We start from the raw sequence: 26,622 nt of genomic DNA, 5'->3' as shown, positions 1-26,622 counted from the left end.
AGCAATTATTTGCTGTAGCAGCATAAACGACGCGGTTTCTTGTTGCTGCTGCTGTTGGCTGTGACTCTGCGCCTTTCCCACTGGTGCACCCAACAGCAGGCAGGAAGCAGCAGCAGCACCAGCAGCAAGATGCATTTTCTATTATTCACGCTCTATATTTAGTCTATTCTTCGTTTCAGTTGTACAGACACTGCATTTTGTCGTCTCTTATGTAAGGGAAAGGCGTACCATGCATAACGCTTAGGTGTATCTGCACATCACGGATGTGGTCGGTACACCTAGGTCGTGCAGCCGTGCCCGTCTATAAAATTGTTCCTCAGTACACATCGCCGTCAAGCTGTGCACAAAGACATTACTCCTACCTCTCACCGGCTCTTTCTTCTTCTAACGGCGTAATTACTCCGGGGGGTGGGCCCCCAAACTACAGCAAACCCAGCGGGGCCCCCGAAACCACAGCAATCCCAGGGGGACCCCCAGGTCTCAGAAATCCCAGGGGCCCCCCAGACGACAGCATCCCCGGCGGCGTGTCTTCCGCAGCCTCCTGCTGTCCTATATCAGGCAGCAACGGCGGCAGTGGGGACCGCGGCACGAGCAGCTACAGCCTCTGATCACAGCGTCGTTTGTTGGCAACTCAAAGAACTGCTACCCTAGGGCGGGTGCCCCCGTTACCGTGTCGACTCTCATGCAGAGCATCAGCTGCACACAGCTGCGTCACCACTAGCAAGAGCATCGGGAGAATGGCATACGCGCAGTCAGCACATTCGGGGGCCTCCTCTGGGGGGGGCCCTCTGCAGGCGGCTCCCCAGCGTCAGCTTCGTACCCGGCCAGTGGATGGCTCCAAGCCTCTGTATATTGTTCGCTCCGTGAAGGACCTCGAAGTGCTTGCAGTAAGTCGGGGTTCAGGGTTGGGGTGATGTCTCGTTGCTTCTGCCTTACTCCTGGGGACGATGCAGCCCAGCGGCTTTCCGCTGCCGTCGGCTCGTGGAGTCGCATTCTGGCTAAGGATTCTGTGCGTCTGTCTGCTTTTCTTCAGGAGGAGGAGGGTGTTCGCTTGGACCCGGTGTCATTGGGATTTTTATCGCCTTCGCAATTCGTAACAGAGGACTTGACGGCTCCAGCCCCGAAGAAGCCTCGGACTCAGAGCATTGCAGTACCCCCCATTCAAAAGGAAAAGCGGATCCACCAAGCAGCAGACTTCGTACAGCCGGAGTATTATATCCGAACCGAAGCACACAGAGATTTGTACGTCCAGAGCGCACTGTCATGAGCAATCGAGAAATAGTGTCGCGAAAGGGCGATGTCTAGTATTGTAGATACAGCGAGGCGCGAGGAGGAGGGGAGTCGGGCAACGATATATATATATATATATATATATATATATATATATATTGCACGAAGAGAGGGGAAATTGTGATTGTGACTATCTGCAAAAAGCCGGCTCCTTCTTTTAGCTTTCTGTCGTGTTGCTCGTACTTCACGTGCGGTGTCTCCCAGGAACATGTGCATATAATGGTTGGTTCTCTCTCCGTGCCTATGTGTAGCTGCATAAATGGGTGCATGCGTGTTGAGCCTCTGGGCGGCCAGCCTCCCCTTTTCCCTCTCCATTCACTTCCCCCCACCAGTATCTAGACTGCCATTGGCGCCCTTGCATCCCTCCCTCCTTCCTTCGTTCGCTAGCCTCTTTGCAGTGGTTCCGGCAAGCCATCTCCCCTAGGTCAGAGCGCATTTGCCTCAGATGGTGAGGACTTGCAGTATGTTGCTGTTTGCGGTGTAGGGTGAGTGGCTTGCGACTGTCTGATGGATCGACTGTCCACTATGATATGCTGGAGGAAGATGAGGAGTTTGTCGACGCGCTAAATCGAAAAACAAACAGAAATAATATCATCACAAAGAAGCCGCTCTACATGCCCGCGGAACCTGGGGCCCCTGATGCATGCGCCGTTGCGTCAAATGCAGCAGATGCAGCTGCAGGACTGGCAGCTGAAACGGCTGCAACCACCGCTTCCAACGGAGAGGGTGCTGCGTCTGACTCCCAGCAGCAAGAAGAAGCCCTGCAAAAACAGAATCATCCTACTTCTGGCCCCTTCCGTTTGGTCTTGAATCCCATCTGCCTTGCAAACAAGTCGCTCTTCCTCTCCGACATTGCGTTCATCAAGCTGATGGATGCTCTCGAGAAGGAGGCACATGCGAGAGGGGGGAGCGAGCTCTCGGTGTCTCCTGATGAGGCCGCACGGATTGCGGCACAAGACCTCAATTTGGGACTGCATGCAGTTATTTGCAAGCATGTTCATGCGGTACGCGCGTCTCAGAGGCTACCAGAGCAGCCTCGTTGCGGTTGCTGTAGGTGCCCTACCTGGAGCCCTTTATCTTTCGCTAGAGCGCGTCCTTCAATTGCTGCTAGTGGGGTTGTGTGTGTTGCTGGTGGACGGTTCGATGCAGCATTGGCAGCGCCGCAGACAGCGCCTGCAGAAGCCTTTGCTGCGGCATTTATGGCCTCAGCCCTCGCCTGCAGATACCTCGCCGCTTGCAGTCTTCCGACCGAGAGTAAACTTACGATGCCTGCTCTTTTGTTGCTTATCACATCGTGTCTCGTCTTTTCTGTGTACCCCGGTGGTAGTCGTATGCAAGGTGCTTCTTTTCTCGAATAAAGTTTGCGTGTGTTTTGCTTAGCATCTCTTTTATGTGTAGAGGGCTGGCGCGTCTCCGGCTTTATTTTGCGGCTGCGTGTGGCCTTTGCTACCGCCTTCTGCCGTGCAGCATTCGTGCCGCGTGTCGCTTACAGTGCCTCTTAATTCTGCAGTGTATCTCTCGCCTCGTGTGCTTCTCCGTCGTAATGACTTCTGCTGACTCACCCTCCCTGAGTTCGTCCTGTGCCTCGTGTCGCAGGTGGGCCGCGAGAAGATGACTTTGAGGAAGCAAAAGCGGATTGGCAAAGACGCGCTGGTTAGAGCCGAAAAGCTGCTGGATGACTGCAGGTCAGGGATGTTTTTATAAGTCCGATAGCTGTAGGGATTCGAGGGGGGAGACAGCAGCGAGGCAGGGCCGTTTTTGTGTTTTTGCCTCAGCAGTCTGCCTTCCTGCCTGCCTGTGTACGTATGTGTGTATTTGTATGTTTGTGTATGCGGGTAAGAGGGCGGGCCGCGCGAAGAGTGCCATAGGTGTAGCAGAGACACCAGGAGCTGCAGCGGGGTTAAGAATCTGTCTGGTGGAGTTGCTGTTTTTTTGTGTGTTGACCTTGTGTGTGCCGCAGGCTTGTTGAGAAGGTTCTGCGCCGCATGCGGACGCGTGACGAAAAGAAGGAGCATCTTCTTGAGGTCGGCTGCTGCTGCGCAGCGTGTTTTTGCATGCCCCTTAGAGAGGGGTATCTTTAGCCGAGAAAAACTCACAGCCACGCCGCAGGACGGAGCAGGCGATGTGGATCTGGCGCGAGTATCCTGCGCGTGGTCCGTGCGTGTAGCCCTCTAAGTTGATGTACTGCTTCCCTTTAAGAAGACAACAACGGTGGGGTGTGGGGGGCCTGCGGCGGGTGTGCAGGTGCGAAGCTTGATGTTCGAGCAGCAGCGCTTCGAGCTGACCGACCCCTTTTATTCCCACCCATTGTGGCTGCAGCTAAGGGAGAAGGTCAAAGGCTCAGGCAGCCGCAGGACCGATCGGAGGGGCGACAAGAGGGCCCTTTTGCATGCTGCTGCCTCTGCAAGTGCTGGAGCTGCGGCACTGCCGCCGCCGCAGGGGCCCCCGGGGTCTGCGTCTGCTGGCGCTGCACGGCAGCAAGGCCCACCAGGGGCCCCCCAGGGCCCCCCCTCAGACTCACGCCAGATACGCAGACAAGCCAAGAGGGATCGACTGGGGCGGCTGATACCCGTAATGAGTCCCTCTCTAATCCTCCGCCCAAAGGGTGCGCATCAGACAAAGATCCCTTATTCTTTTCACAGGGGGGTTGGTTGGCGTATTGTGCTGTCCAGTATCACCTGATAAAGGTCATTATCGGGGCCTCCTTTCTTCCATCTTTCGTAATCTATATATATATTTATGTCTCTCTGTCTTGCTTCGCATCATTTCTGCTGTGCGTGCTCTGCTGGCTGTGCTTTTTAAGCCTCTTATGCCTTGCCAGCAGGCGTGCCCCATCCTCTCTCTCTCTGTACTACTTTGTCTCGGCAGCCCCTTCTCGCTGCCTCGCATATTGTGTTGTTGTTGCTCCTTGTATTCGGCCTTTCCATGGAATACGGCTCTTTAGATAGATAAGGATCTAGGAATGTCTGTCCTTACGGATGTATGTATGTATGTATGGGTGTATATGTGTAGGGTATGTACGTATATATAGAGATGTATGTGTGTGTATGTGCTATGCTGCTCAGCCAACAGGCATTGGAAGCCTTCAACTCAGTGTCTATTTGGCACCTCTCCCTTGCCGCCCTCTCTCATCCCGGTGTCTTCCCCGTTGCTTTTTACTCTTTCTCCTGCTGCTGCATCGCAGCAGCCGGAGGGGGCACCCGCAGAGACGGGAGCTGTGGAGGTGGACGGCGACAATTCCCAGGGCCCCCCCAAATGCAGATTCAGTATCATTAGGCGCAGAGGGCGGGGAGGACGCCTGTGGATCGACAGGCTGCGCTGCGTTCCCCAGCAGCAAGAGCAGCAGCAACAGCAGCAGCAGGAGCAGCACTTGGGGGGCCCAGCTGAGAAGCGGACTCCGCGCATGTGGACAAGCGGCACCGAAAACGGAACCCCCGCAGGAGGGGGCCCCTTTAACCCTTACGAGTACCAGGAGGGCGAGGAGGGTCTCTCAGGGGGCCCTTCACCAGAATCTGTCCCCTCCGTGATTGCAGCCGACAGCAGCGGCAGCAGCCTCGAGCGAGACGAGTTAGACTTGGAGCCGCCGTTCGCTTCTGCCAGTGGGGCTGTTGAGCCAGCGAATTGCGGGGGTGAGCTGAGTTCCTCGGATTGGCTGCGTTTGTTGTTGCGCGTATAACTGTCTGGCTGCATGTGCTTAGGCTGCGTTTGTTGTTGCGCGTATAACTGTCTGGCTGCATGTGCTTAGGCTGCGTTTGTTGTTGCGCGTATAACTGTCTGGCTGCATGTGCTTAGGCTGCGTTTGTTGTTGCGCGTATAATTGTCTGGCTGCATGTGCTTAGGCTGCGTTTGTTGTTGCGCGTATTACTGTCTGGCTGCATGTGCTTAGGCTGCGTTTGTTGTTGCGCGTATTACTGTCTGGCTGCATGTGCTTAGGCTGCGTTTGTTGTTGCGCGTATAATTGTCTGGCTGCATGTGCTTAGGCTGCGTTTGTTGTTGCGCGTATAACTGTGTGGCTGCATGTGCTTAGGCTGCGTTTGTTGTTGCGCGTATAACTGTGTGGCTGCATGTGCTTAGGCTGCGTTTGTTGTTGCGCGTATAACTGTCTGGCTGCATGTGTTTGTTTCAAAACGGGGCTTTGGAGTCCAGGGGACCGCGAGAGTCGTGATGGCAAGACAAGTGCCCGCAAGTGTGGCTGTGGTGGTGCATGCGTCTGCAGGCTTTCACTTGTTCTCCCTCCACTTGTACTTACAGCAGCAGCAGCAGCAGCAGCAGCAGCTGTCGTTTGAAGGCCCCTCCGGCACTGCAGCCGATTGGGCAGGCCCCGAAGTGCTTCTGCATGCGCAGCAGGATCTGGCTCTCCCCCCGGCAGCAGCCGCCACTGCCCCTCGACAGTTGCAAGATGAAATCAGGGTGGCAGTTGAAGCAGCAAGAAAGAAACAGATGAGACTCAACCCTGGTCCGGAAGATGCAGCGGAGATGACTGCAGCCTTCTCCGAATGGCTAGAGGTGAGCTTCTATTGCTTAGACGCTCACTTTTGCGAGGCCCCTATCTTCAAATACTGCTTCCTTCAGCTCTTGTGAAACGGTGTGACTTTTGGCCACCTTTTTGTTCACCTCCGGTTCGGTTTTTTCATTGCGGCTCGCCGCGTGTCACTGCTATGCCCTCAAGCGCCTTAAGTTGCTGTCTCGTGTGTCTGGGATCTCTCATCGCTGCATTCGCTTGGGCTGCACTCCCTGGCACCATGCAGTCCATCTGCATGCGTCTCCTGTCGGGCTAGGCGTGGGGGCGGGCATGCACGAACTGCTCAATATGCCGTGGTACGAGGCCTACGTGCAGTGTCTATGTATATATGTATCGATTCAATTTGCCATGCGGCAAAAAGGCTGGCAAGGTATGCTCCCACGGGGACCTCTCTTTGTCGCAGGTGATTACCCATCAAGACAGGGCAGGCTGCTCTACAGCTGCTGCACAAGCAGCAGCGCCTGCGGGGGAAGATGCTCCTGCTGCAGACCACAGCAGCACCCTTAACGGCAGCAAAACAGAGGCTGCATCAGCAGATTCCTTGCTTCGAACGGCATCTAGGGATTTCCAGCAACAGGCAGTCTGCTCGGGGTCACTGCCTATTCGAGGGGGTGCCCAATGGTAGGCCACGCCACCGCCTTTATGGGTATAGGGCGCCTATTAGTGAATCCCTCCCCACGAACAGACGGCGCGAAACGCCGCTGATAGACCTAGAGGTTTATTGTTTTGCTAGGATCTGCTGCTGTTGAGTCATGCCTTGAAGCAACGGAGTAGGGAGGGGCTCATGCCCTCTTGCGTAGAGGTACGGACGTCGTGTCATTGAGTTAAGACAGAATTCAAAAGGAAGGCCCGCTGTTCTCGTGCAGCTTTACACTTGGAGCTACTGCAGCTGTTTTAGTGGCCGTTACAGAAGCCGTAGTGGTGCCTTGGGCCGTTAGCGGTGGAGCTACAGCCCTTTAGCGTTTGCCGCTGCAGCGAGACCAGTCCGTACAACGGGCTGCTGCATGAGCTTTGCAAGTTTGGGATTGCAAAGAAGAAGGCTTGTTTCAGTTAAAACCACGTCGAGCAACTGATCGTGGGGTTCTAGGGGGATAGTCCCCTCTTGCACCTCCTGACAGCTGAACGCCATGCCACATACCAGGAGGCCTCTCCACTTCTGGGTCGTGCCTGCTGCAACGCTTCGTTCCTCTGCCGCTGCGGCGGAGAGAGTGCCTGTAGCGTGGAGTCTGCGCAGCAGCTCTAGGGGATTCTCTGCCTCCTCGGCAGAGTCAGACTCATCAACTTTATGCGCAAGCTGGCGAGCTCTCAGAGCGGCAAGTGTGGCGTCGAAGAAGCCGCCTCCATATCCGAGGCGGACTCCCAGGCGATCGAAAGCGACCAGAGGGAGCAGCAGAAGATCTGGAGAGACAGCCCAACTGCCCGCTGACGCAGCGGGACCTGGAATTCCATACTAATGCGCAACAAGACAGAAACACACACCACAACGTGCAACAAAAATATAGAGGGCGCACAGACCAATCCTGGAGTACAAGGGTCGATGACGAGGGGAATTACTTGGCAGACTGGGTGTAAGCCATGCCTCCCTAAACCCTAAGTCTTCAGAAAGTCACGCACCCGATCAGGTGTGAGCCGGTCCCCTGGCAAGTATCTCCTAAACTCGAGCAGGCGACCCTTAGGAGGGCATACCGGCAGAGAGGTTTCTGCCCCCAAAGAGCAAAGCATTTGCAGCATGGGCAGACAGCTATACTCCGATCCAATGTTGTAGTATCCTCCAACTCTGAGCGGCGTTAATCCTGCTTCCATACCTGCACGAAAAGGGTGCACATGACAGAGTTCGCTGTATTGCGGTTCGAGGAGCCATACATGAGCGTCTGGGCAGTGCAGTGCGTGCTGCTGTTGCTGCAACGTAAAATGCCACCTGCAGGGCCTCCTCTTGTTTGTTTGAGCCTGCCCGGAAATAATCGGTGCAGAAGCTCCAGAAAGGGCCCTTCTTGAGAAGCCAAATGCTGCAAGGCCACATCCGTGGCTGCTGCCTGCTGTTGTTTCCCCTGTGGCGCCTGCAACGCGAGGCGTTCCGTACGGATCCGCAGTATCTGCGTCCTGAGGAGGGACTTTGCCTCCTTCGCTTGAATGTGCATTCTGGTGTATTACTTCTACGAGTGCTTTCGGTTCCTTTTTTTCCGCGAGTGCTGCTCTTTCTGCTGGCTTCGCGAGGGCTGTTGTAAGCGGGTTGCAGCAGGCGTTTTACTCATTGTGCTCCTTATCCTTTGGCCAAAGGACAGTTGGCGTAGCTGTTGCTACTGATTATGCCGGTGCTATTGTTCATGTTGTTCGCCTTTGACCGGTCTTTGAGCTCCCCCCACCCATTTCCTGGCCCCCCTCGCGTGCCGGAGCGTGAGATTTAGGAAGCCCTAAGGCTCGTGAAAAATTGGGAGCATATGCTTTTGGCTCTGCGGAATACGCGAAGTCGTTCTAATTTAGGACTTTGGCAGAAGTAAGAAGGGTGAACCACATGCGGTTGGCTTTGAGAGTGGGGGGGCCCTGCTGCCGACCGGCAGCTAGTGAAGGTCACACGAAGAGAAGTAAATACAGGAACCAAGGTGTACGGCTTGCCATTTAACGATTCATCTGAAAAATGAAGGAATCTAGGATTCTTGCTAGTACTTTTGCATTGGGCGGGTTGTTTAGAACACACCGCTTCAGACGGGACTGGGAATGAAATGAGCGAGCTCTCAGCTGTCCGGTGTATTGCGGGCCCGAAAGCCTGAGGGATTCCATAAAATAGAGTATTGTTCACTTTCTACAGTCAATGCCGCTTGAACGGGCTTCATTTTAAGGTCGTTACGCCTCACTGCCGCAGAAATCTCTCGCCTCACCCGGAGATATTCAGCTCTCCAAATTCTAGACATCTGAATCCACCACACGGTCTGAATAGTCGCGAAACGTCCAAAGCAGCGACTGTCGCAACAGAAGACATTTTCTGATGCTGCTATCCCATGGTTAGTCTGCTGGCAAAGGTCAGCTGCCGACCACCCATACACCGGCTGCAAGAAGAGGGTTGCTTTTGCCATTTGTAACAACAGGCACAGGTGCCTTTCCAGACTGAACCATAACGGCATCAGGAGCTTTAAAAAAAAGCTAGGAGTGGCAGCAACAGCAGCAGCAGCCGCCATCGCGGCAAATGATGCAGTCCCTGCGTCATCTCTGTCAGCAGGCGCTGCGCTCGAACTCTCAGATTCAAATCGCAGGAAGAACCATTCGAACCGAGAAGGATATTGCTGAAGGTAGGCGTGTTCTGCTGCTACTGATGACGGTAGACATCTTTCGCTGTTGCTCGCCATTCATGCGCCTGCACAATTTATGGATGCCGTTGCCTTTTGTTGTGACACTTTTCCTGCTGTTGCTGCAGGCGGTTATGCATACGTCTCCTTGGTGCGTGATATCGAAACCGAAGCGCTCTTTGCTCTAAAGCGCCTCCCGTTTGCAGATGCAGAAGGCTATGAGTTGGCTAAAAAGGAACTTGACATCCTTGTAAGGAGCCGTCACTGCGTGCAGAGCAGGCAGAGCCTACCAAGCAAGAAGCAGAAAGAGGCTGGTGGGCGTCTCATCTAATGAGATCGGCCGCCCAGGAGGTCGCTTTTGCCACTGAGTGTTTGTGTGCTCCAGACTTCCTTACCTCCGCACGATAACGTAGTGCGATGCCACGGGAGCAGTGTGACATCCCGGCAAGGGGCCCCGTGGATGCGGGGGGCCCCCGGTGAGGTCCTGATCCTTTTAGACTACTGCAGGGGGGGCACGCTGCTTGATTTGATGCAGCGGTGTGCAAATCCTCATGAAGGCTTGCAGGAGCAAGTCGTTCGGCGTATATTGCTACATGTCGCCAGGTTAGAGTTTTAGGGTATGGGCGGTCTGGGATTCGCTAGTGCGGCAGAGAGAGCACAAACAGTTGTTGATACCGGTTAGCGAGTTTCATTTCACAGATAGCAGAAGCCTGCAGTACCCGCATAGAAAGCCCCAGTGCCTCTTCTGAACATGCATTTGGCCTAACATGCGCGGCCGTAAGATTCTCGGGCATGAGGCTTGTGCCTTCAGGGGCCTTGCACACTTGCACGCTCAAAATCCCCCCATTGTTCACTGCGACCTTAAAGTGGAGAACGTCTTGTTCGACCCGCCTAAGGATGCAGGGGCCCTCGAAGGGCCTCCGCCTTCTTCCCTGGGGGCCCTGTGGTCTCGCGCACGGGGTCAAGCTGCCACCCACACACCAGCAAAAAAGGCCACACAACCCGAGGGCCTAGAAGGTGTTTTCCGAGTCTGCGATTTTGGCAGCTGCATGCGAGGAATCATGAACTCTGCGACCGGAGGAAGGGAGGAGAAGCTGCGGCTCGCCGAGCAAATCGAGAGGCATTCCACTCTCGCGTATCGGTACAAAAGCAGGCTGCAGCAGAAGCAGCAGCAGCAGCTGCTGCTGCTCCTGTGGCAGTCGAGCCTTCTGCAGCTGCCGTTCCTCCGTTATGCCCTTTTGTTGCATGATCCTCTGTGCTGTCAGTCAACGCAGTTGCCTTTCGATCTCCCGTGAAACTACTCTCGTGGCTGCTGTCGGTGCGGTACTCATTCTCATCCCCGCACATCTCCTCTCACGAATGCATCAGACGTTCCAACATTGCAAATCGTGGCCTGTGCTGCTGCTAGATGCCTTCTGGTGCCGTAGGGCCCCTGAGATGGTCGACCTGTATCTCGAGTACCCAGTAGGGCCCCCCGCGGATATTTGGGTGAATCTCCGAGATCCGAACCCCATACACTCTGTTACCTCTTCTCGGGGAACCACACGCAGCCCTCCCACCAGTTATAGCGAGGCAAGCAGCAGCAGAGCCTGCTGCTGCAGCTTTTGCTGCTGTAGCTCCCACCCTCTCTAGCTGCTGCTTCCGATGGTGCTGCAGATGCTGGGTTGCGTTTTGTTCATTCTTTGCTTCTACCGTCACCCCTTTGAGGGGGCCTCTGTCCTCGCCATCAGCAACGGGGTTTACGTCATTCCACCCCATCACCGGTAAATGCACGACTCTCCAGGCCGTAGGAAGTGTATTGCTAACACCAGAATCAGTGGTTCGGCTGTCTTAAGGCAGTCCTCAATCCTGCAAACCCCTAATCTTGGTTCATTAGAATAGCTCTAGGAAGGCACACGCGCATGCCGACAGGCCCATTCTGGCTTACCCTTGTGCCGGAGTTTTTCTGCTGAGCTTGCTGTTGGTTAATTTTCAGATATTCAGAGGAGCTCATGTCCCTGCTGCGTTGTCTTCTGTCCCTTCGCCCCTCACAAAGACCCACAGCCCATCAGCTGGTTACCGCTTTGGAGTCGCCGAACGGTCTTGCCGAGCTGCTGCAGCAACAGCAACAGCAACAGCAACAGCAACAGCAGCAACAGCAACAGCAACAGCAACAGCAACAGCAGCAACAACAACAGCAACAAAAACAGCAGCAACAGCAGCAGCAGCAAATACAGCAGCAGCAGGAGCCACGGCTCCAACAAGAACATGTATCTGCTTTTAGGGTAGGTTTGCTTTGCTTTGTAGGAATGGTGCTTTCACCGTAGCTGTGTCGTCCGCACTGTTCTTGCTCTTGTTTTGCTGTTGTAACTGAATTGTAGCAGCAACGACTATCACTACTGCTCTCTCTCTCTCTATCTCAGGAAATTGCGGAGAGGCAAAGCCAACCTGGGCAATTGGATGCTCAAGAGTTCGACATTTTCGATCCTTCTGCCGTTGCACCTGCCTGTCAGCAGCACCAGCAGCAGCTGGATGCAAAGGACCCCTGGGGACACCCAAACGGACTGCAGCGAGACCCCTGGCAGCAGAGTCAGCAGTGGCAACAGCAAGCCGACGCAGAGAACAATTTATGGGGCTTTTCGGTGCCTGGCTGGGAGGATGCGCTGGAGTCCAGCAAGCCCGGCAGGAATCCGTGCGCTGAAGATACCTCCCACACCTTCTCCAGCAGCAGCGGCAGCAATCGCAACAGTAGCAGTGGATGCGTCGGTGACGGGCGAACAGGCGAAGATGTACCGCACCAAGGGCGCTGCGGCACTGTTGGCCATGTTTCTTTTACTGACAGCTTCTCGCCTCCCAACCCCCCAAGCCAACCCGCTGCCCCCATGGCACTAGCTGCTGCTGCTCCTTCTGCGGATGCCCCCATAAAGACTCCAGCGAGGAAAAGTGGTCTCGGAAACGCTGTCAGTCCACTGGCGTCAAAGGGGACTCAGCAGCAAGATCTGTTGCTAACGCACATTTTGCTCATGCGGCAGCATGAACTGCAGCAGCAAGGGCAGCAGCTATTGCAGAAGCAGGATTCCACGCCCCCTTTGGACTGTCATGGCCTTCAGGTCTCGCCTGATAGAGCCCGACGTCTTGCAGAGCGTCCACGTGGAGATAGCAACAGGCGCAGCGGCAGCAACAGCAGTGGAACAAAAACAGCAGCCGCTGTAGCGAAGGAAAAGTTAGAGCTCAGTTTGTCCACCTCCTTTGACATGTGTCTCCTGCAGCTAAGAGAGAGCAAGCCTCAGCCCCTACCCCCCGAGGCAGTAGATACTCATCTTCGCAGCCGGAACTGGTAGCAATTAAACGCTTGAATGGCAGCCGGAGTGCAGAAAATGAGATAGCCAGTTCTAGAAGCACGGAAAGAACCCCCTCTAGACATATGGACTAGCTCAGAGTAAACTGAGAGCTACACACAGAAAGGTCGCAGAGTACCCACTGAGTCCGAAAGCAGCAGGCCGGAGAGAGCGGCGAGCCGGAAGCCTGCGGTGAACAGATTCTGACAGTGGCTCATACAGGTGGACGGCTAGAGAGCGAGGGGCAGACTTACTAGGCATGAGCTGAATAGGGCTCAGAACATACTCCACAACAAATAGCTCGGCTGACACAAAACAGATGGACACAAGGATCCTTTCAAACAAGGAGGAATACCTTGTATCACAGGACGCTACGTTTACAAGGCTAGACGAACAGCGGGAAGAGAGGGCACAGGCCCGATGTGAATTAGACCAGGGCTTCATTTCTGGTTGGCATAATGCCTGCTGTTGAGGCCACCTGTTGTCGTGGTGCCTTTCAGAGAGTCACACACCAGCCTAAGAAGTAATGAAGCGTACCGCATAATACCTTGGTGCGGCCAGTTATACTACAGCCTAGGATCATACGCCAATCACGTCGTTGTTTTTCGTCTTAGGCCCGTATCTGTTATGTCCTCTTTGGCATTGTGGCTCTCTGAAATTCCGCGTCTTAGGTTGCTTTAAGGCCGCCAAACGGCTTTTCTAGCGCTTCTCGTCCCCCCTTTACCCTTGGGTTCGTCGATGATGCGATGTGGCACTCCGTCGGCCCTATTAAAAGGCTTCCTGCAGTGTGTGGCGCATTGGTCGAAATTATCGGGGGCGGTGCCATTCAAAGTAACATAAATGCGGTATGTGCAACTTAATCGCGTAAAAAGCCCTCTATGGACAGTAGCCTAGTAAGCTCTATGAAAGCACGAAAGCTTCACCAGGGCAGAGCACATTTGCGTGCGCTCGACGGGGCTCGGTGGCTGCCTCTATGGAGCTCGGCTCCCAGTGTAAGACACAATTTCGTCGGCTTGGCTCAAGCACTAGGGTGGTAAGCTCGCGTTCTCAACATCACACACCCCGGAGGCACATTTCCTACGACTGCATTAGGTCAAGAAATGCTTAGACAGTCCTGCATGAGGCTCTTTTCGTTTAATTCAGTATTTGCCGCCGACTTGTGTAGCGCTCCATCTATGGCATGTGAAAGGAAATAGTTCAACGCAAGCTCAATATTTAGGTTAAATAGAGAAGCCAAAAGAATTCCCGCGGGGTTGGCGCTCCCTTTAAACACTCCCCGCATTCACAGCAAGTTGCACATTGCATCTAGCGCAGACCAACACAACAGTGTCACTTCTTGTACTGAGCTACCAGTACTATACAGGAAATGAGATATACGAACAGACGAACAGGTGGCTCAATTTTAAATCAGTTCTGTGTTATGTACACACGGTGTAGCAGAAAGTGCTCAAGTATAACTAGGCCCCAGAAAGTGGCGATCCGGCGAGAAAGGTTCAGCTGTTGTGTGCAAATCTGGTCTTGGCGGACAGAAACAGAACAGGAGAGCACGAATTTTTAACTCAGGTAGTATGGTAAGATGTGCAGTGGACTGCTCTGGACTTCAAAGCTTCAACCACACAGATGTTTTGTTTGAGAATTAAGAATAAATGGACTAAGCGGTTCCTCTGTTTCATTACCTTTCTTCCTGCACAGTTATACAACTCGATACAACGAAGCGCACTATTGCACGCGTATCTGCCACGTGGCGTATAGAACGAACTGTGATGGCTCGAAGCGCTTACAGGGTGCTGCAACGCGCACGTTTTCGTGTGCGTATCCCCACTTCTGGGAAACCAATGGGGGAACGGGGGAGGAATAGACAGAGTTCTTTTGAAAAATCAGTCCACAATTTTTCTTGCATTTGTACTGAGTCTTTTGTTACGTGTCTCCCTGTGGAAACGCTAGATGGAGCAGCTGGCATACAACGCTCATTCCTGTAGTATTGTGTAAGCTGATCCTGCTCGTCATCAAATAGCCATATGAATAAGCACACCGTATAAGCAGTGCACAATGTGCTTCTTCATATACATAACCAGTGTGACACAAAGTGCCTCAGTGTAGCGTGGCGCACTACAACTTTGCCTTTACTATGATTGCTTGAGCGCAAGGTTAGCGCCGACCAGTAGAAACGTCCGCTGTGTGCCTATGCTGAGGTACTGTATGCAGTTATACAGACGACCAAATGACTTGCACGCCGTCGGTAGTTCCTTCCCTTGCGCCAGAGAACCCTGCAGAGTGTGTGGAAGGAGAGGAGGATCTCCGGAGATCGAATGAAATAGAACATTCTAGGCGGATTCGGTTGTTCTTGGGGGGTGGGTCTGCCTCTTTAGCGAGTTTCTGGGGATCGTTACAAGCACCAACTAGCCATTCCCTGATTCTGGAAGCAGTAGCAGAGGTGCGTGTCTGGGGTGGACTAATTCCCCAAATGCCAGTGCCATACTGAAGTCTTTCTCGCGCAAAAGTCAATGCAGGTGAACCTGCAGTCATGGACTGGGATGTCTTGGTTCGGCGGATGCTGTATGCAGAGTGGCACGTATACGGCCTTGAGAAGAGCACAAATATGGATGATAGGAACGCAACCCTCTGGTATGGCAAACCTTCCTCTCCGCGGAGAGTGCTACCCCTTATCTTTTCAGCGGTTTCATAGTTGCCACTGTTAAAGAAAAGGATTTAGCCGTCCTAATCAAAGCAGCTACTAGAGTGCGGAAGTCTTGCCCGCTGTGCATGTGCGATCACTCTCGCGCACACCCCCTGCACCATTGCACCTTTCATTGTTCCAGACACCCCCTGTGCCTTTCTGAAAGGGAAATAAGGTGTATATCGCATTTAGACGATGTAGTTGGGAACAATAGCGTGTGCAAGATGGGCTGCAGTTGCCGCGGCATGAACAGCAAGGACCCTGGGGCCCCCATGTAGAGGACAGGTCCGTGTCGCCGCCCCATTCTCTCTCATTATCTGCCAGCATCACTGCTTTACATGCGGTACATACACTGTCTTGCATAGTTGTGTCCTCTGGGGGCTTGTGTGCTGTCAGGGACACCCCCGGGTTTTTCCAGGGCTGCCTTCGGGCAACACATACTCCATTGAGACTCATGTTTCATGAAGCACTCCGACACAGCAGGTCCACGTTAATCCCGTGGCAGTGACGTTTCTGGCAAGCTAGCTGCTTGCCACTCGAGCACCTCCTCCCTGGGGGCCTCCATGTGGTGCAACAGCCGTGGTTTCGTTGGTGCTGCTAGACGTGTGGGATACGAGCAGTTTGAGTGTGTCAGCGCCCTGGGGGCGCTGCCTTCCTTGAAACTCTCTTTATTTCATTTATCTTCTCTGGCGTCGGGCACCTCTTACAAGCTGCTTCTACACAGGGGGCCTCTGAGGCAGCGGCAGCAGGAAAGCCGCTGCAAGAGCACCTCCTCCTGATGCTATGCTTCCCGCGTATGTAGAACAGACGGGCTCCTCTCCTTTTATGCCAGGGGTAGCCTCAGAGAGGGTGGCCTGACAGTCAGGCGGTTCTCCCAATTACAGTGGCATGAGTCGTTGCACTCCTGCTTCTACCCAGCAGCCCTCCTAGTACAGGCAGGCCTCTTTTTAGCGACAATAGCACCAACACCGCTAAGAAGATGGCTCTGTGCTGGCGTCGTTCTTCCAGTCGTATGCCACCTTTCATCTCGGCGGCTCTGGCCGTCGGTTCTCCCGGGCGCCTACGTCGCTTTTGCATGGATATCCATGATAGCGTGGGTCTACAGTTCGTCATTATGGTGCTGAGCGTTTTTGGAGGCCTCAAGGGCATGCTGTGGGCCCTTTCTCTGGAGTCTCTTTTGCCCTACTTGAAGGAGTTGCAGTACGATGCGGTCGTCTACCAACGGACACTGACCATCGCTCTCGTTCCGTGGGGGCTTAAAGGATTCTTCGGAACAATGAGCGACTGCCTTCCCATCCTGGGGTATCACAAGCGGTATTACATGTTTGTGGCTAACGTGGTCGGGATCTCATCGGTGTGCTGGTTGCTCATGATGCCTCCTTCTATGGCTCAAGGCAGCATCGTCGCCCTTGCTATTCCCTTCTTTGGAATCCACGTGCAAATCGCCACCATAGACCTTCTGTGCGAAGGCGTCTACTCGCAGTTCATCAGAAACAACCCGCCAATCGGCCCCAAACTGATCGCCTTTGTGAATTTTTGCACCTCCGCGGGAAGCCTCTTGGGTCGGACGATTGTTGGTCCCGTCTCCGATACGTACGGAGCCTCACCCCTCTTTTGCGTGTGTCTGCCCCTCGCCTTGCAGTCCCTATTCCCTGTCCTCATGAACTTTATTGGGGAAGAGAAGCTCGAGATGCGGGGTATGTGCTCCCAAAGGGGTACCCACCTCCAGGGGAGTCAGGGTGTCTTCACCGTTGCCCTCCTGGCCTCCGCCTGTACGTGCGGGGTAGTGGTGCTCACGCTGACAAATCAGGCTCACTACAGCCTTCCCTACGCCCTGTTGGTCTTGATACTGCTTTCGGGATCGTGTTTCTGGCTCCTCCCGCGCCGCCTCGCACAGTGTACGATCTACTTTTTCGTGGACGCCTTGCTGCACCTCAGCATTCAGGGTGCCGTGAACTTCTTTTACACGGCGGACGCTGCGTGCGTCCCCGACGGCCCCCATTTTGATTACACTTACTTCTCCACATACACAGCGATAGCAGGCACTGCTGCTAGCTGGTTCGGGATTTGGGCATTCCAGAGGTGGTTCAAGTCGTGGAGCTGCAGGTACTCTCAGGAACGCGTAGAAGGAAGGGCGGGGGAGGCCTCGCTTTTTTCCCGCTTCACTTTTCTCCCTGTCCTGTGTGTAAATAGAGCTAATCCGGCAGGCATTTTCGTTAGGGGGGGAAGAAAGTGGGGGGCATGGCAGGGGAAGAAGAGGAGACGGGAGGTGAAGGGCACGAGTTCAGTTGAAGAGTGGTGCTGGCTGTGATGCGGGTGAGTGTGCAGGTCTATCTTCTGGCTAACGAATGCCATCCGCGTGCTCGACTCCTTGTTTGATTTCGTGATGGTCCAGCGCCTGAACGTGGCGTTGGGAATTCCGGATAAACTCATGTACATGCTGGGGGATGCGATCGCCTACCACTGCATTATGTCGCTGACCCACATGGCGGGTGTCATTACCGTATCACGGATGTGCCCGGCTAAGCTGGAAAGCACAGTCTACGCGATCATGTCGGGGATTTCCAACCTAGGATGGAATTTGAGCAAACTCTTAGGGGCCAGAGCCATTGAGGCTTCAGGAATATCCACGGTCGTTACCGCAGAAGGCGGCTGTAATTTTTCCAACCTGTCGGCCCTCATCCTCTTCTCTCACTTTTTCCTTCCTCTCCTCACCATTCCTCTGGCATACTTCATGCTGCCCGCAGAGTCGCTAGACGCCCCTTCCCTCGCGAGTCAGCATTCAGAGTTGGAGCTCCGAGCCGTTAAAGGTATGCGGGTGCTGCGGGTGTCGACCGACGCCGAAGCGGATGAGCGGGAGTATGCAGAAAGTGAAGAGGACGAGGCCAGCACCACTGTAGATGCGAAGGCTGGTGAACGTGAGGGTGAGAGGGCGGGAGAAAGGACACGCACAGCACCTAAGGATGGTGAATGCAGGGATTCCGCGTCAACGGTTTCTGGGGGTTCTTACTCGATGGTCCTCTCGGGGCCCTCCTTGGCCGACACGGATCTAAAGGACGAACAGGAGAGGCAACACCAGCCACTACAACAGCTTTAGATGCACGGCACCAGCCCATAGAAAGCTTATGACACCTTAAAGTTGCTATAGCAGATCAGCAGGAGCTGCAACGGTAGGGGGAAAGGAAGAGCAGTGGTCAATGTATGTATGCTGATTCGCGGAGGGACTGCCGCCGAAAGAGAGGCTCCATACAGTGCGGCAAGGCCGACAGGAAAGGTGCCTTTTCTGCTGAGGAATTTTTTGGGGGGGTGGGGGAAATAATAGCATTTTGCCATAGGGATCCCGAAGTAAGGAGCGTTGCTGACGAGGCTATCGCTTTGTTGTGCCCTCTGCAGCTGAGGCAGCAGTGCCTACCCCGCAGGGTGGCTGCCGCGCGAGGCTTCGGCTGTCTGGGCACCCCTCCGAGGATTAAACACACCAACTTGTAGCGGTGCATTTGCTTGCGTGGAAAGATGCATGCATTAAGGGAATTCTCGCATGCTTGGAATCAAGCATCCGTGCATCCAATCAGCCACCCTCCCAACCACGGTTGGTTTCGGGTGGGGAAGGGGCGACACGTTTTCATAGGGTCCATAATAAAGGACCGGAGTGGTGCACTTGCATTGGTAAGGCAACGCATATTGGAGCAGAGAGGGCGGAGGGGTGGGAAGGGTAGACAAGGGAAAGGGGAGCTGTTCCGACAACAAAAGAATTGAGACTAGAGAAATTGTACCCAGAGAGTGAGGGAAAACGGGAGGATGTTGGCATTGCGGGGGTCATATATAGTGGCCGAGGGAGGAGTGCTCTTTGACAGGAAGCTAGAAAGAAATGGTTCATACACCAAGGGATTCTGCGATGGTAGCATCAGCATGTGAGATACAATCAATGGAACAGCAACTGTCTCTCTCACATGTTGGGGTTTGCCGCTTAGACGGACTATAGAGAGAGGCAAGCAGCAGTGCGTGAGCCATGCAGGAGTTGGGGTGTATATTCGGGGAAGAACTTTGGCTTCGGGCGTTCGACGAAGTCTTGGGATTTGATCGCAGTGTTTCTCTCTAATAAGGCTTGGCCTAGCTACATCATCATGCAGCTATTACAAAGAGAGGAAAAGGAGTCGTCGAGGGGCCCCCTGTCTCAAGGGACCAGTGGCGCTGCTGCAGCGGTCCCTTGGAAGAGAGATAGCGGAAGACAGAACCCCCAAACGGCTTGTTGTCTGGATCCCCTTTTGTGCTAATTCAATGATTGTGTTATTATTCGGCAACTTTAGGATCAAACTGCCTTATTTTATTGCTGGAGATAGGGGTAGCTGCATGCATTTCAGTGTCGACCCAATTGCCACAATAGCCAGAGGGCAATGCGGCCCCTGCGAGGTTCATGGCCTAATCGCCCTTTTCCTTTTATTTCTTCTCTCTTTCAGTTTCTATTTGAGTCTTCTACGCTATTCTGAGTGGTGGCGCCTTCTTCCTCCCATACAGGGGACTCGGCTCAGCAGCCCTGGCTCGAAAGGCCCGGTTACGCAAGCTTTTGGCTGCGCGTCCGGCCCGAGCCTGCCAATATTTTCCAGCTCTCTGCTTGATCCAGATCTTCAAAAGCCCCCCAGACCTTCCTTTTCTTTATCATCCTTCCCATAGTGGCCATTTGCAGTGGTAGGAAGAACACCTTCGGTACAGGATAAGCCACTGCTTGTGCCGGCGAGTCCCCAAGGAAGGCCCCTCCTTTACCTCTCGGTAAGCGGCTCGGCCTTCCCTTTAAGGAATCTTGCATGCATGCACTGTGCAGCTCTTGCTCTTGCAGAGGCACGCATAGGCCGGAAGATATCTGAAGCACCGGCCGCTCTTGCGTCTGGAGTGATTGACGGCTGTTTTTCTTGAGTCACTCCGCGCCCATCTGGAAGAGCAGCAGAAAACTCAGTGCTTCCTGCAGAAATGACATTCTTCACCCCTTTACTCTCTCTTCGTGTAGCGCCTCCCCTTGACTGATAGAGAAGCCCCACAAGGCAGAGACGCGAACTGCTGAAGGCCACTTTGGCGCTCCCCGCCGTTTCTCCCCGGTCCCGGAGGAAATGAAGCTTGAGGAGGAAATTCAGGCGAACTTAGCGGATGGGGTTTGTATTCATCAGCTCGTAAGCTAGGCATCTAGGCTCGAGCCGCCTGCATACACATTTGCTGTAACTATTCATCATTCTCCCGTGTTTCTTTCTCTGGGAGCCTTACCGCACCTGCACATGCATAAGCACATACGCATGCACTCACACATACGCTTACGCGATGATACCTGAGCACGCCAGGGTAGCTCTCTGGAACTCAGTAGTGCAATGATTTTAATGGGAATTCAGGAGCTCCAAGGGGCATCAAAGGGAATATATTGAGCTTCTAAGATGCCAACTTTGAAAAGACGAAGTGTAATGCCTACGTCCAGAAGGACGAAGCTGAGACCTTAGGAAGGTTTTTCAGTTGCTTCCCCTGCATTGGTACACGCATTCAAGGGGCCTGCCAACGACACTCGTCTTGCGGCTGTCTCTACTCTTTAGTCCTATCCTTTGTGCTGCTATTGCTGTTGGTTCTGCTGTAGGCGGAGAAGAGGCAGCAGCAGCTGGAGGAGCTGGAGAAGCTCTGTGCTCGCCAGCAGCTGAGGGTTGAGCAACTCACCAGACAAGTTCAAGAGCTGACGACTCTCTGCGTAGGTCGTAAAACCCATAAAGCAAGATACGGCTGTAACTGCACTTTGAGAAGAGCCGCTTTGCCTTACTTTGGGTTGGCGTGACGTCACTGACCCCTGTATTCGGTGTCCAGTATAGTCTCTCTGTTCCTTCCTTAGCTTGGCTATCGGGCTGCGTAGCACTAGATACGGCAGCGCAGCATTCCGCCACTGATCTCTTGTCATGTATGGTAACGCCTCGTTAGCCAGAGCCATTGTGAGGACCTCGGCGCATTTTCGCAGAGACACCTGGAAATCGACAGAGGGGCCGCACAGCGGGTTGCAAATGAAGCGCAAACAACCGCATCAGACGCCGTTGCGCGCCTCCAAGCCGTAAGCTCCAATGCTTAAGCCCTAAAGAAGCTTAGCAAGCGCGAAAGGAGGCTTTCAAGTAGGGGGGAGCAAACCACAGTTGCATGCCAAGAATAACACTGAAAGAGCTCACTCGAAAAATCGAATGAGGAACAACCAAGAGCGCTCCGAATCTGAGATTATTCAGCCGTTTCCGCATTATTGGGGGCCTAAAAGATACGATTTGGTACATAGGACATAGAGCAGATTGGAGTGCTTCGTGTAAAGCCTCTGGACTCGGAAAGCATACTTTTCGTGGGGGGTTGCGATTCAGGTCGAGCTTTCTCGTTCTGGGGTGGATGCTGAACTTGATAGACTTAGAGGGAATGAGGCGCTATCACTTAAGCAGCTGGCGGCTGCACAATTGGCGCAAGAGGAGACGGCAGAGAAGCTTGCGAGTGCGGAAGCAGAACGGCGAAGGCAGGAGCAATATATATTGAAGTCAGAGGTAGAGGCTGCCAGAATCAGGGACGAGCTGGCTACAGCGACTAGGAAGCTAGCCACTGCTGAGTCACAACTCGCCACAAGTATCCGCAAACAGGAAGAGACTAGAAGGGAGTTGGAGAGGACGAAGACAAGAGCGGAGGCAGAAGCGAACGCGGCAGAGAAGCGCCACGAGCAGATTTGCGGGACATTGCAGCATAAGATCGCAGAATTGCAACAAGAGGTATCTGCAGCGGGGGCAGCACTAGTGAGGAAGGAGGCGGATTTAGATGCTCTGCATCTGCATATTACTAGCTTGGAGGTCGAGTGTCAGCAGTACAAGGCCCATAAGGAAGCTCTAGCAGAGTCGGTGGCAAAGGAGAGAGAAAGGCAGCAGCAACAGCAGCAGCAGCTGCAAGAGCTGCGACGGAAGGAGGAGACATGCCGTGCTGCCGCAATCCAAGCAGAGGCACATTTTCAGGCTGAGAGAGACAGCAGAAAACGGGAAAGTGAGATACTTGCAGACATGATTAAAGAAAAGGAAGCCGCAGCATCACAACGGGACCAGCTGATGCAAGAGGCATCCACGGCAAAGGCTCTGCTGCACCAGTTGGAGCAGCAGCAGCAGCAGCTAAAGCAACGAATACACGAGACAGAAATGCGGGAGAAAAAGTTAAGGGACGCGGATCAGCAGAGACAGCAGCAGCAGCTCGAAAGAGACATAGAGGCGAACATGCAACAGCTCGCGGAAAGAGAAAAAGTAGAGGAGGCCCTTAGGAGGACTCAGGAAGAGCTGAAGGCTACAACACATAAGGTGCAGGAACAGCAGCAGCAGGTCCAGCTCTCTCAGCAGCAACTGCAGCAAATGAAGCAGCAACAGCAGGAAGCACAGAAGAAAGCAGACGCATTGCAGCAGCAACTTCAGAAGCAGCTCCAGGAGCTGCAGGCACAGCAACAAGAGGCACTTAAAGGTAAGGAATCCTTGCAACAGCAACAACAACAACAGCAGGCAGATATGCAGAAGCAGAAGGCAGCACTGCAGCAGCAGCAGTCAGAGATGCAGAAGCAGAAGTCAGCACTGCAGCAGCAGCAGTCAGAGATGGAGAAGCAGAAGTCAGCACTGCAGCAGCAGCAGGCAGAGATGGAGAAGCAGAAGGCAGCACTGCAGCAGCAGCTAGAGGCTGCACAGCGAAAAGTGAGCGAGGCTGAGGGGGCTTTAAAGAGAGTGCAGGAAGACAAGGCGCAAGAGGGCAACGCAGGAGCAGCAGCAGCTGCAGTTGCACAACAACTAGCCGGTCTGCAGAAAGAACTAGAAACTGCTTTGGCCGACATTCGGGCAAAAGCGGCCGAAGTTCAACAACTTAAAGAGACAGTCTCCTCTCTGGAGCAGCGGCTTGCCAAGGCGGAGGCGCAGCGAGATACTGCTCAGCAGCAACTCAAGAAGACACAAGAGTCGATGCAGCAAAAGCAGCATGCTACAGCAGATGCCGCAGAAAAAATGAAGATCGAGAAGGAATCAAGTGCAAAGGAGGCAGCAGCACATGCCGCTGAGGTCAAAGCTCTGATGGAAAAGCAGCGTGAGGCAGAGTCTGCCGTCACTATGCTAAAGAAGCAAATAGAGGCACTACAGCAGCAGCTGCGGGCGGCTGAAGAAGCCACTAGGGCCTCATCTAGTGCTGAGGAGGGAAAAGGGGGCCTATCCGCCAAGGAATCGAAGCAAAAACTTCAGCAAGAGGAAGAACCAGAGAAACACAAACTTCAGAAGCAGCGGGCAGAGGCACCGCAACAGCTGCAGCAAGGCACACCAGAGGCAGAAGCAAGCACGAAAAGTGAAATCGCATCTCAGGAGCAAAATATGGAAGCGGAAGTGCTTGACAAGCTGGATGAGGGGGAAGTTGTAGCGGCTGCTGCAACGAACAACGTGGACGCTCTTAAACAAATCATTGAAACAAGAACCAACAAGCTTATAAGAGCAAGGGAAAGGCACCTCGAGGTTATTGAGAAACACAATAGGCTCGTGCAAAAGTATAACACCCTTTTGGATGATTTGGAAAGATTTGTAAAGGATTCAAATGACAGGTTAGATGCACCGTGCAGGAGTTCCTGTACGCTTCTTCTCTGGCTGTCTCTTTTCTGGGCTTGCGTATTTCTTCTATCTCTCTTGTGTGTGTTCGATGTATGCTCCTATATGCTTTCCTGACTTCAGGTTGTGCATCTGTGCCGTTTTCCTCCTCATCCTGTTCCATTCACTCCTTATGTGCATCTGGAGCGCCCCCGCCGCTGCATGTGTACTCTCCTGGACTGTCTATCTTTATTTAGTTGGTGGCTAGATCTCTGCACCTCACCGGCATTTGGGTGGAACCTACATATCTGTCGACATTTCAGTCTCTTATTGCGTTCAAATATAATCGCTACGCCCTTAGTTGCATACTGTGAACCGAAGGAAACATGTCAAAACTCCCCATGTGTAAGTTTTGGTTTCCTGAGTACTCCAGGAAGGCTCTAGGTCGTTCTTTTATCTTTAATCATTCCTCGGATCCTTCTTTGCTTAGGTCCCCAATTATTGACCGCATATGGAATGCTGTACACAAAGGTCAAAAGCGCGAGACTCGTGGTGGCGGTTTGCTGCATGTCACCAAAATGGTGTCGAGCTCCAAAGGGGGCCCCCAGGAAGCTTCACCGGCACGCTCTGCTTCTCCAAGCGGCAGCAGATCGTCTGCACCAGCCGAAGAAAAGCACAAGCCTCCACCTACGGCTGAACCGCCACAGGATGCTGACGACAATGATCCCCCGAGCAGTGGAGCCTCGACGCCCCCACAGGAGCAAAACGGAGGAGGAGGCTGGTTTTCTGGGTGGTTTTAGCTTTATGATGGCCCGCAGAGAGCCTTCCATATATTTTCGGAGAAATGCGATCGGTGGCAGACGAACAGGGTTTTGCTTTGCATTGCCCAGCCTCCAAGGTCTTCTAGCGTGCGCGCTGGGGGGCCCTAGAGGCCCTAGGAGGATGTGCGTTTGGGCTGTACATGCTCCTGTGGCAAAATTACTTAGCGTTAGGAGCCCCCAACGATGGTCCTTCTTTTGCCCACGGTGCACCCATTTGTAAAGGGGCATGCTGGATCTTGAGCCCCTACTTGTCTGCTGAAACACTTAGGGCCCCTACCGTTTCCTGTGCACTGGCTTTTTGTGCGCAACAGAATTCTCCCCTCCACAACGGGTTTTCACGTAGATAGTGACCTAAACGTTTTTTTATGTGTCTGCCGCACTGCCGCCGATGAGGACCCCTCACAGTGAACAGGGTCCTAAGAGGCAGGGTTCCTCCTTGTCGGGAGGAAATTGGACCGCTCAAGCAACGGGAGTAGCAAACCCGGGGGTGGCGGGGGCCTCTTCAGGGCCACACTTTGCAGCACTCGAGTTCCCGGAGCTCTCCGTTGAAGCCCCTCTTTAGCTGTAGGGCCTTTCATGCGTTCTGTCACAGCGAAGGGTGTCGTAAAAAGAGGGCCCTCTGGGTCACCACACGGCAGCGCCCGGGGTCGTGACTCCTGTTGCTGCCTTCTAAGCTGCTGCCTCTGGCGCTGTTGTGCCCGCGACAGAAGGTTCTTAAAAGCCATTATCTGAAGCCCTCCTGGCGTGCTGACAACTGCGGGCTCTTGTCTGGAAGCGGCGCGTGCAGCTGCAGTATCGGATAGCGTTTGCATCAGGCAATGGCGAATATGATGCTGCTGCCGTGTGTTGCCACTCACAGGGTACCACCAGCAGCAAGGTGGGGTCACATTGCCATTTAAACCTGCTTCGGGTGTTTTATTGCTGCATATGCTACTGTAGGTGGCCCTACTGGAGCCCTCAGCTGTAGCTGGTCTTGCTGCTGCTGCAGGGGACGAAGCCGCAGCAAACGTAAATTCGCTATCTGCTGGAGAGACTTCTCTTGTAGTGGCGAACTGCGCTCGTGCCTTCTGGGGTAGGCATTGCCGCGTGCCAGGCTCTGTGGAATTCAGGCTTTGTGGGGAGGCCTCGTCTAGTTTCTTCCCCGGGGAGGCCTTCATAGTAGATAGCACAGCCTCTGGGGCCATAGTCCTCTTTGCTGCAGAAAAACAAAATATGCAGAGCGAGTACGGCCCTTGTGGATGTGAAGCCTCAAACTCGGTTAGGCGAAGCAAAGGTGTCAATGAAGGCTTCAACGGGGCAAGCCCATAAGTGATGGTGCAGCGTTAGAGGCACGAACATGTACAGGGGGTTGAGTAGTAGTAATTTCTGTGATCAAGAGAGCGGCGAGCACAGAGGCAGAGCAGCCAGGCACAGAGAATACAACAGCCCAGCGTGCTTCTTCCCTCTTCAGGCCAAGAGAGAGACCTAAAAGAAGAGAGGAACTACAGGAGGGAAACACAGCATCGAGCATCAGGGAGTCCGCAGTCTGTGGCTGACGGAAGCTGCCAGGGTCTTCTGCAAATTCCTCAGGAGACACAATTAGGGGGCACGTGAGGGAAGCAATCGAAAGGCTTTCTATTGCTGCTACAAAAGTTGTCGTGTCTGTAGCTGCATCTTCTGCTGTTGCCACATTTGCGGGCTGAGCGCCACCAGCGTCCACCGCGATATAGGGTCCCGCATTGACAGCTGTGGCGCCAGCGCCATTGCGTCGTAGTGCAGAGGCTGCTGTTGAACTTGAGCTGTCAGAGCTTGTCGATGTTACAGCAGGAGTAGGAACGGCAGAACTATCTGCAGACGGGTTGGCACCATTTCTTGGCTGATGTGTCTGGCTCTGCTTCGTTGTAGAAGCTTGTCTGTCTTCCTGTAGCTGCTGCTGTCGTTGCTGGCTCGCGACAGTGCTTTTCTCTTTCCCTTTGTCATGCTTCACCAAGTCTTTGCTTTGCACTTTACAGCTGTCCCTGTGCAGCAGCAAAGAAAAAGGTCAGTGTCTCACTTGCACCCGAGCAGTAGTAGAGCGAACTTCACATTCTTATTGTGCCATCTGCTACAACATCTGCAGATGGAGGTCGGTGAAAATGGTTGTATCTGCACAGTGGATCATTTTG

General features: G+C 53.8%; 4 protein-coding genes across 4 annotated transcripts; all 4 read left to right on the top strand.

Moving 5' to 3' along the window:
• The first annotated feature begins 737 nt into the window (after nucleotides 1-737).
• On the top strand, nucleotides 738-6,437 carry LOC34622883. Its single transcript, XM_026335477.1, has 10 exons — nucleotides 738-887; nucleotides 1,034-1,242; nucleotides 1,775-2,294; nucleotides 2,440-2,544; nucleotides 2,887-2,975; nucleotides 3,251-3,314; nucleotides 3,535-3,895; nucleotides 4,356-4,919; nucleotides 5,507-5,796; nucleotides 6,327-6,437. Exons 1-10 carry the CDS (start codon nucleotides 738-740, stop codon nucleotides 6,435-6,437), a joined length of 2,463 nt encoding a protein of 820 aa, XP_026191262.1.
• Nucleotides 6,438-8,324: 1,887 nt separating this feature from the next.
• Nucleotides 8,325-12,193, top strand: LOC34620785 (probable serine/threonine-protein kinase DDB_G0280111). Its single transcript, XM_026335476.1, has 10 exons — nucleotides 8,325-8,394; nucleotides 8,955-9,033; nucleotides 9,205-9,343; nucleotides 9,479-9,696; nucleotides 9,905-10,234; nucleotides 10,521-10,581; nucleotides 10,792-10,856; nucleotides 11,069-11,281; nucleotides 11,510-12,036; nucleotides 12,117-12,193. Exons 1-10 carry the CDS (start codon nucleotides 8,325-8,327, stop codon nucleotides 12,191-12,193), a joined length of 1,779 nt encoding a protein of 592 aa, XP_026191261.1.
• Nucleotides 12,194-16,174: 3,981 nt separating this feature from the next.
• On the top strand, nucleotides 16,175-18,184 carry LOC34620784 (probable folate-biopterin transporter 6). Its single transcript, XM_022734019.2, has 2 exons — nucleotides 16,175-17,193; nucleotides 17,416-18,184. Exons 1-2 carry the CDS (start codon nucleotides 16,202-16,204, stop codon nucleotides 18,182-18,184), a joined length of 1,761 nt encoding a protein of 586 aa, XP_022588944.2. The 5' UTR covers nucleotides 16,175-16,201.
• Nucleotides 18,185-20,501: 2,317 nt separating this feature from the next.
• On the top strand, nucleotides 20,502-24,457 carry LOC34620783 (plectin). Its single transcript, XM_026335475.1, has 6 exons — nucleotides 20,502-20,525; nucleotides 20,696-20,803; nucleotides 21,065-21,154; nucleotides 21,447-23,372; nucleotides 23,475-23,674; nucleotides 24,148-24,457. The coding sequence occupies exons 1-6, from the start codon at nucleotides 20,502-20,504 to the stop codon at nucleotides 24,455-24,457; spliced, it is 2,658 nt and encodes an 885-aa protein (XP_026191260.1).
• The last annotated feature ends 2,165 nt before the right edge of the window (nucleotides 24,458-26,622 follow it).

Source organism: Cyclospora cayetanensis, unplaced genomic scaffold (assembly GCF_002999335.1).
Source record: "Cyclospora cayetanensis isolate NF1_C8 unplaced genomic scaffold, CcayRef3 CcayRef3_contig_7, whole genome shotgun sequence".
Taxonomy (NCBI): domain Eukaryota; phylum Apicomplexa; class Conoidasida; order Eucoccidiorida; family Eimeriidae; genus Cyclospora; species Cyclospora cayetanensis.
Note: the sequence above shows the minus strand (reverse complement) of the source record. Positions and strands in the feature narration are given on the sequence as shown.

Excerpts from the sequence above, each read along its gene's own strand:
- LOC34622883 (XM_026335477.1), top strand. The coding sequence starts at position 738 with ATGGCATACGCGCAGTCAGCACATTCGGGGGCCTCCTCTGGGGGGGGC. Across the intron at positions 3,315-3,534 it reads AGAAGGAGCATCTTCTTGAG|GTGCGAAGCTTGATGTTCGA; the intron begins GTCGGCTGCTGC and ends GCGGGTGTGCAG. Across the intron at positions 4,920-5,506 it reads TGAGCCAGCGAATTGCGGGG|GCTTTCACTTGTTCTCCCTC; the intron begins GTGAGCTGAGTT and ends ATGCGTCTGCAG.
- LOC34620785 (XM_026335476.1), top strand. The coding sequence starts at position 8,325 with ATGCGGTTGGCTTTGAGAGTGGGGGGGCCCTGCTGCCGACCGGCAGCT. Across the intron at positions 9,034-9,204 it reads TCTCTGTCAGCAGGCGCTGC|TCCTGCTGTTGCTGCAGGCG; the intron begins GCTCGAACTCTC and ends TTGTGACACTTT. Across the intron at positions 12,037-12,116 it reads TGGTCTCGGAAACGCTGTCA|CAGCAAGGGCAGCAGCTATT; the intron begins GTCCACTGGCGT and ends CATGAACTGCAG.
- LOC34620784 (XM_022734019.2), top strand. The coding sequence starts at position 16,202 with ATGGTGCTGAGCGTTTTTGGAGGCCTCAAGGGCATGCTGTGGGCCCTT. Across the intron at positions 17,194-17,415 it reads TTCAAGTCGTGGAGCTGCAG|GTCTATCTTCTGGCTAACGA; the intron begins GTACTCTCAGGA and ends GTGAGTGTGCAG.
- LOC34620783 (XM_026335475.1), top strand. The coding sequence starts at position 20,502 with ATGCCAACTTTGAAAAGACGAAGT. Across the intron at positions 20,804-21,064 it reads AAGAGCTGACGACTCTCTGC|AGACACCTGGAAATCGACAG; the intron begins GTAGGTCGTAAA and ends GCATTTTCGCAG. Across the intron at positions 21,155-21,446 it reads CCGTTGCGCGCCTCCAAGCC|GTCGAGCTTTCTCGTTCTGG; the intron begins GTAAGCTCCAAT and ends GTTGCGATTCAG.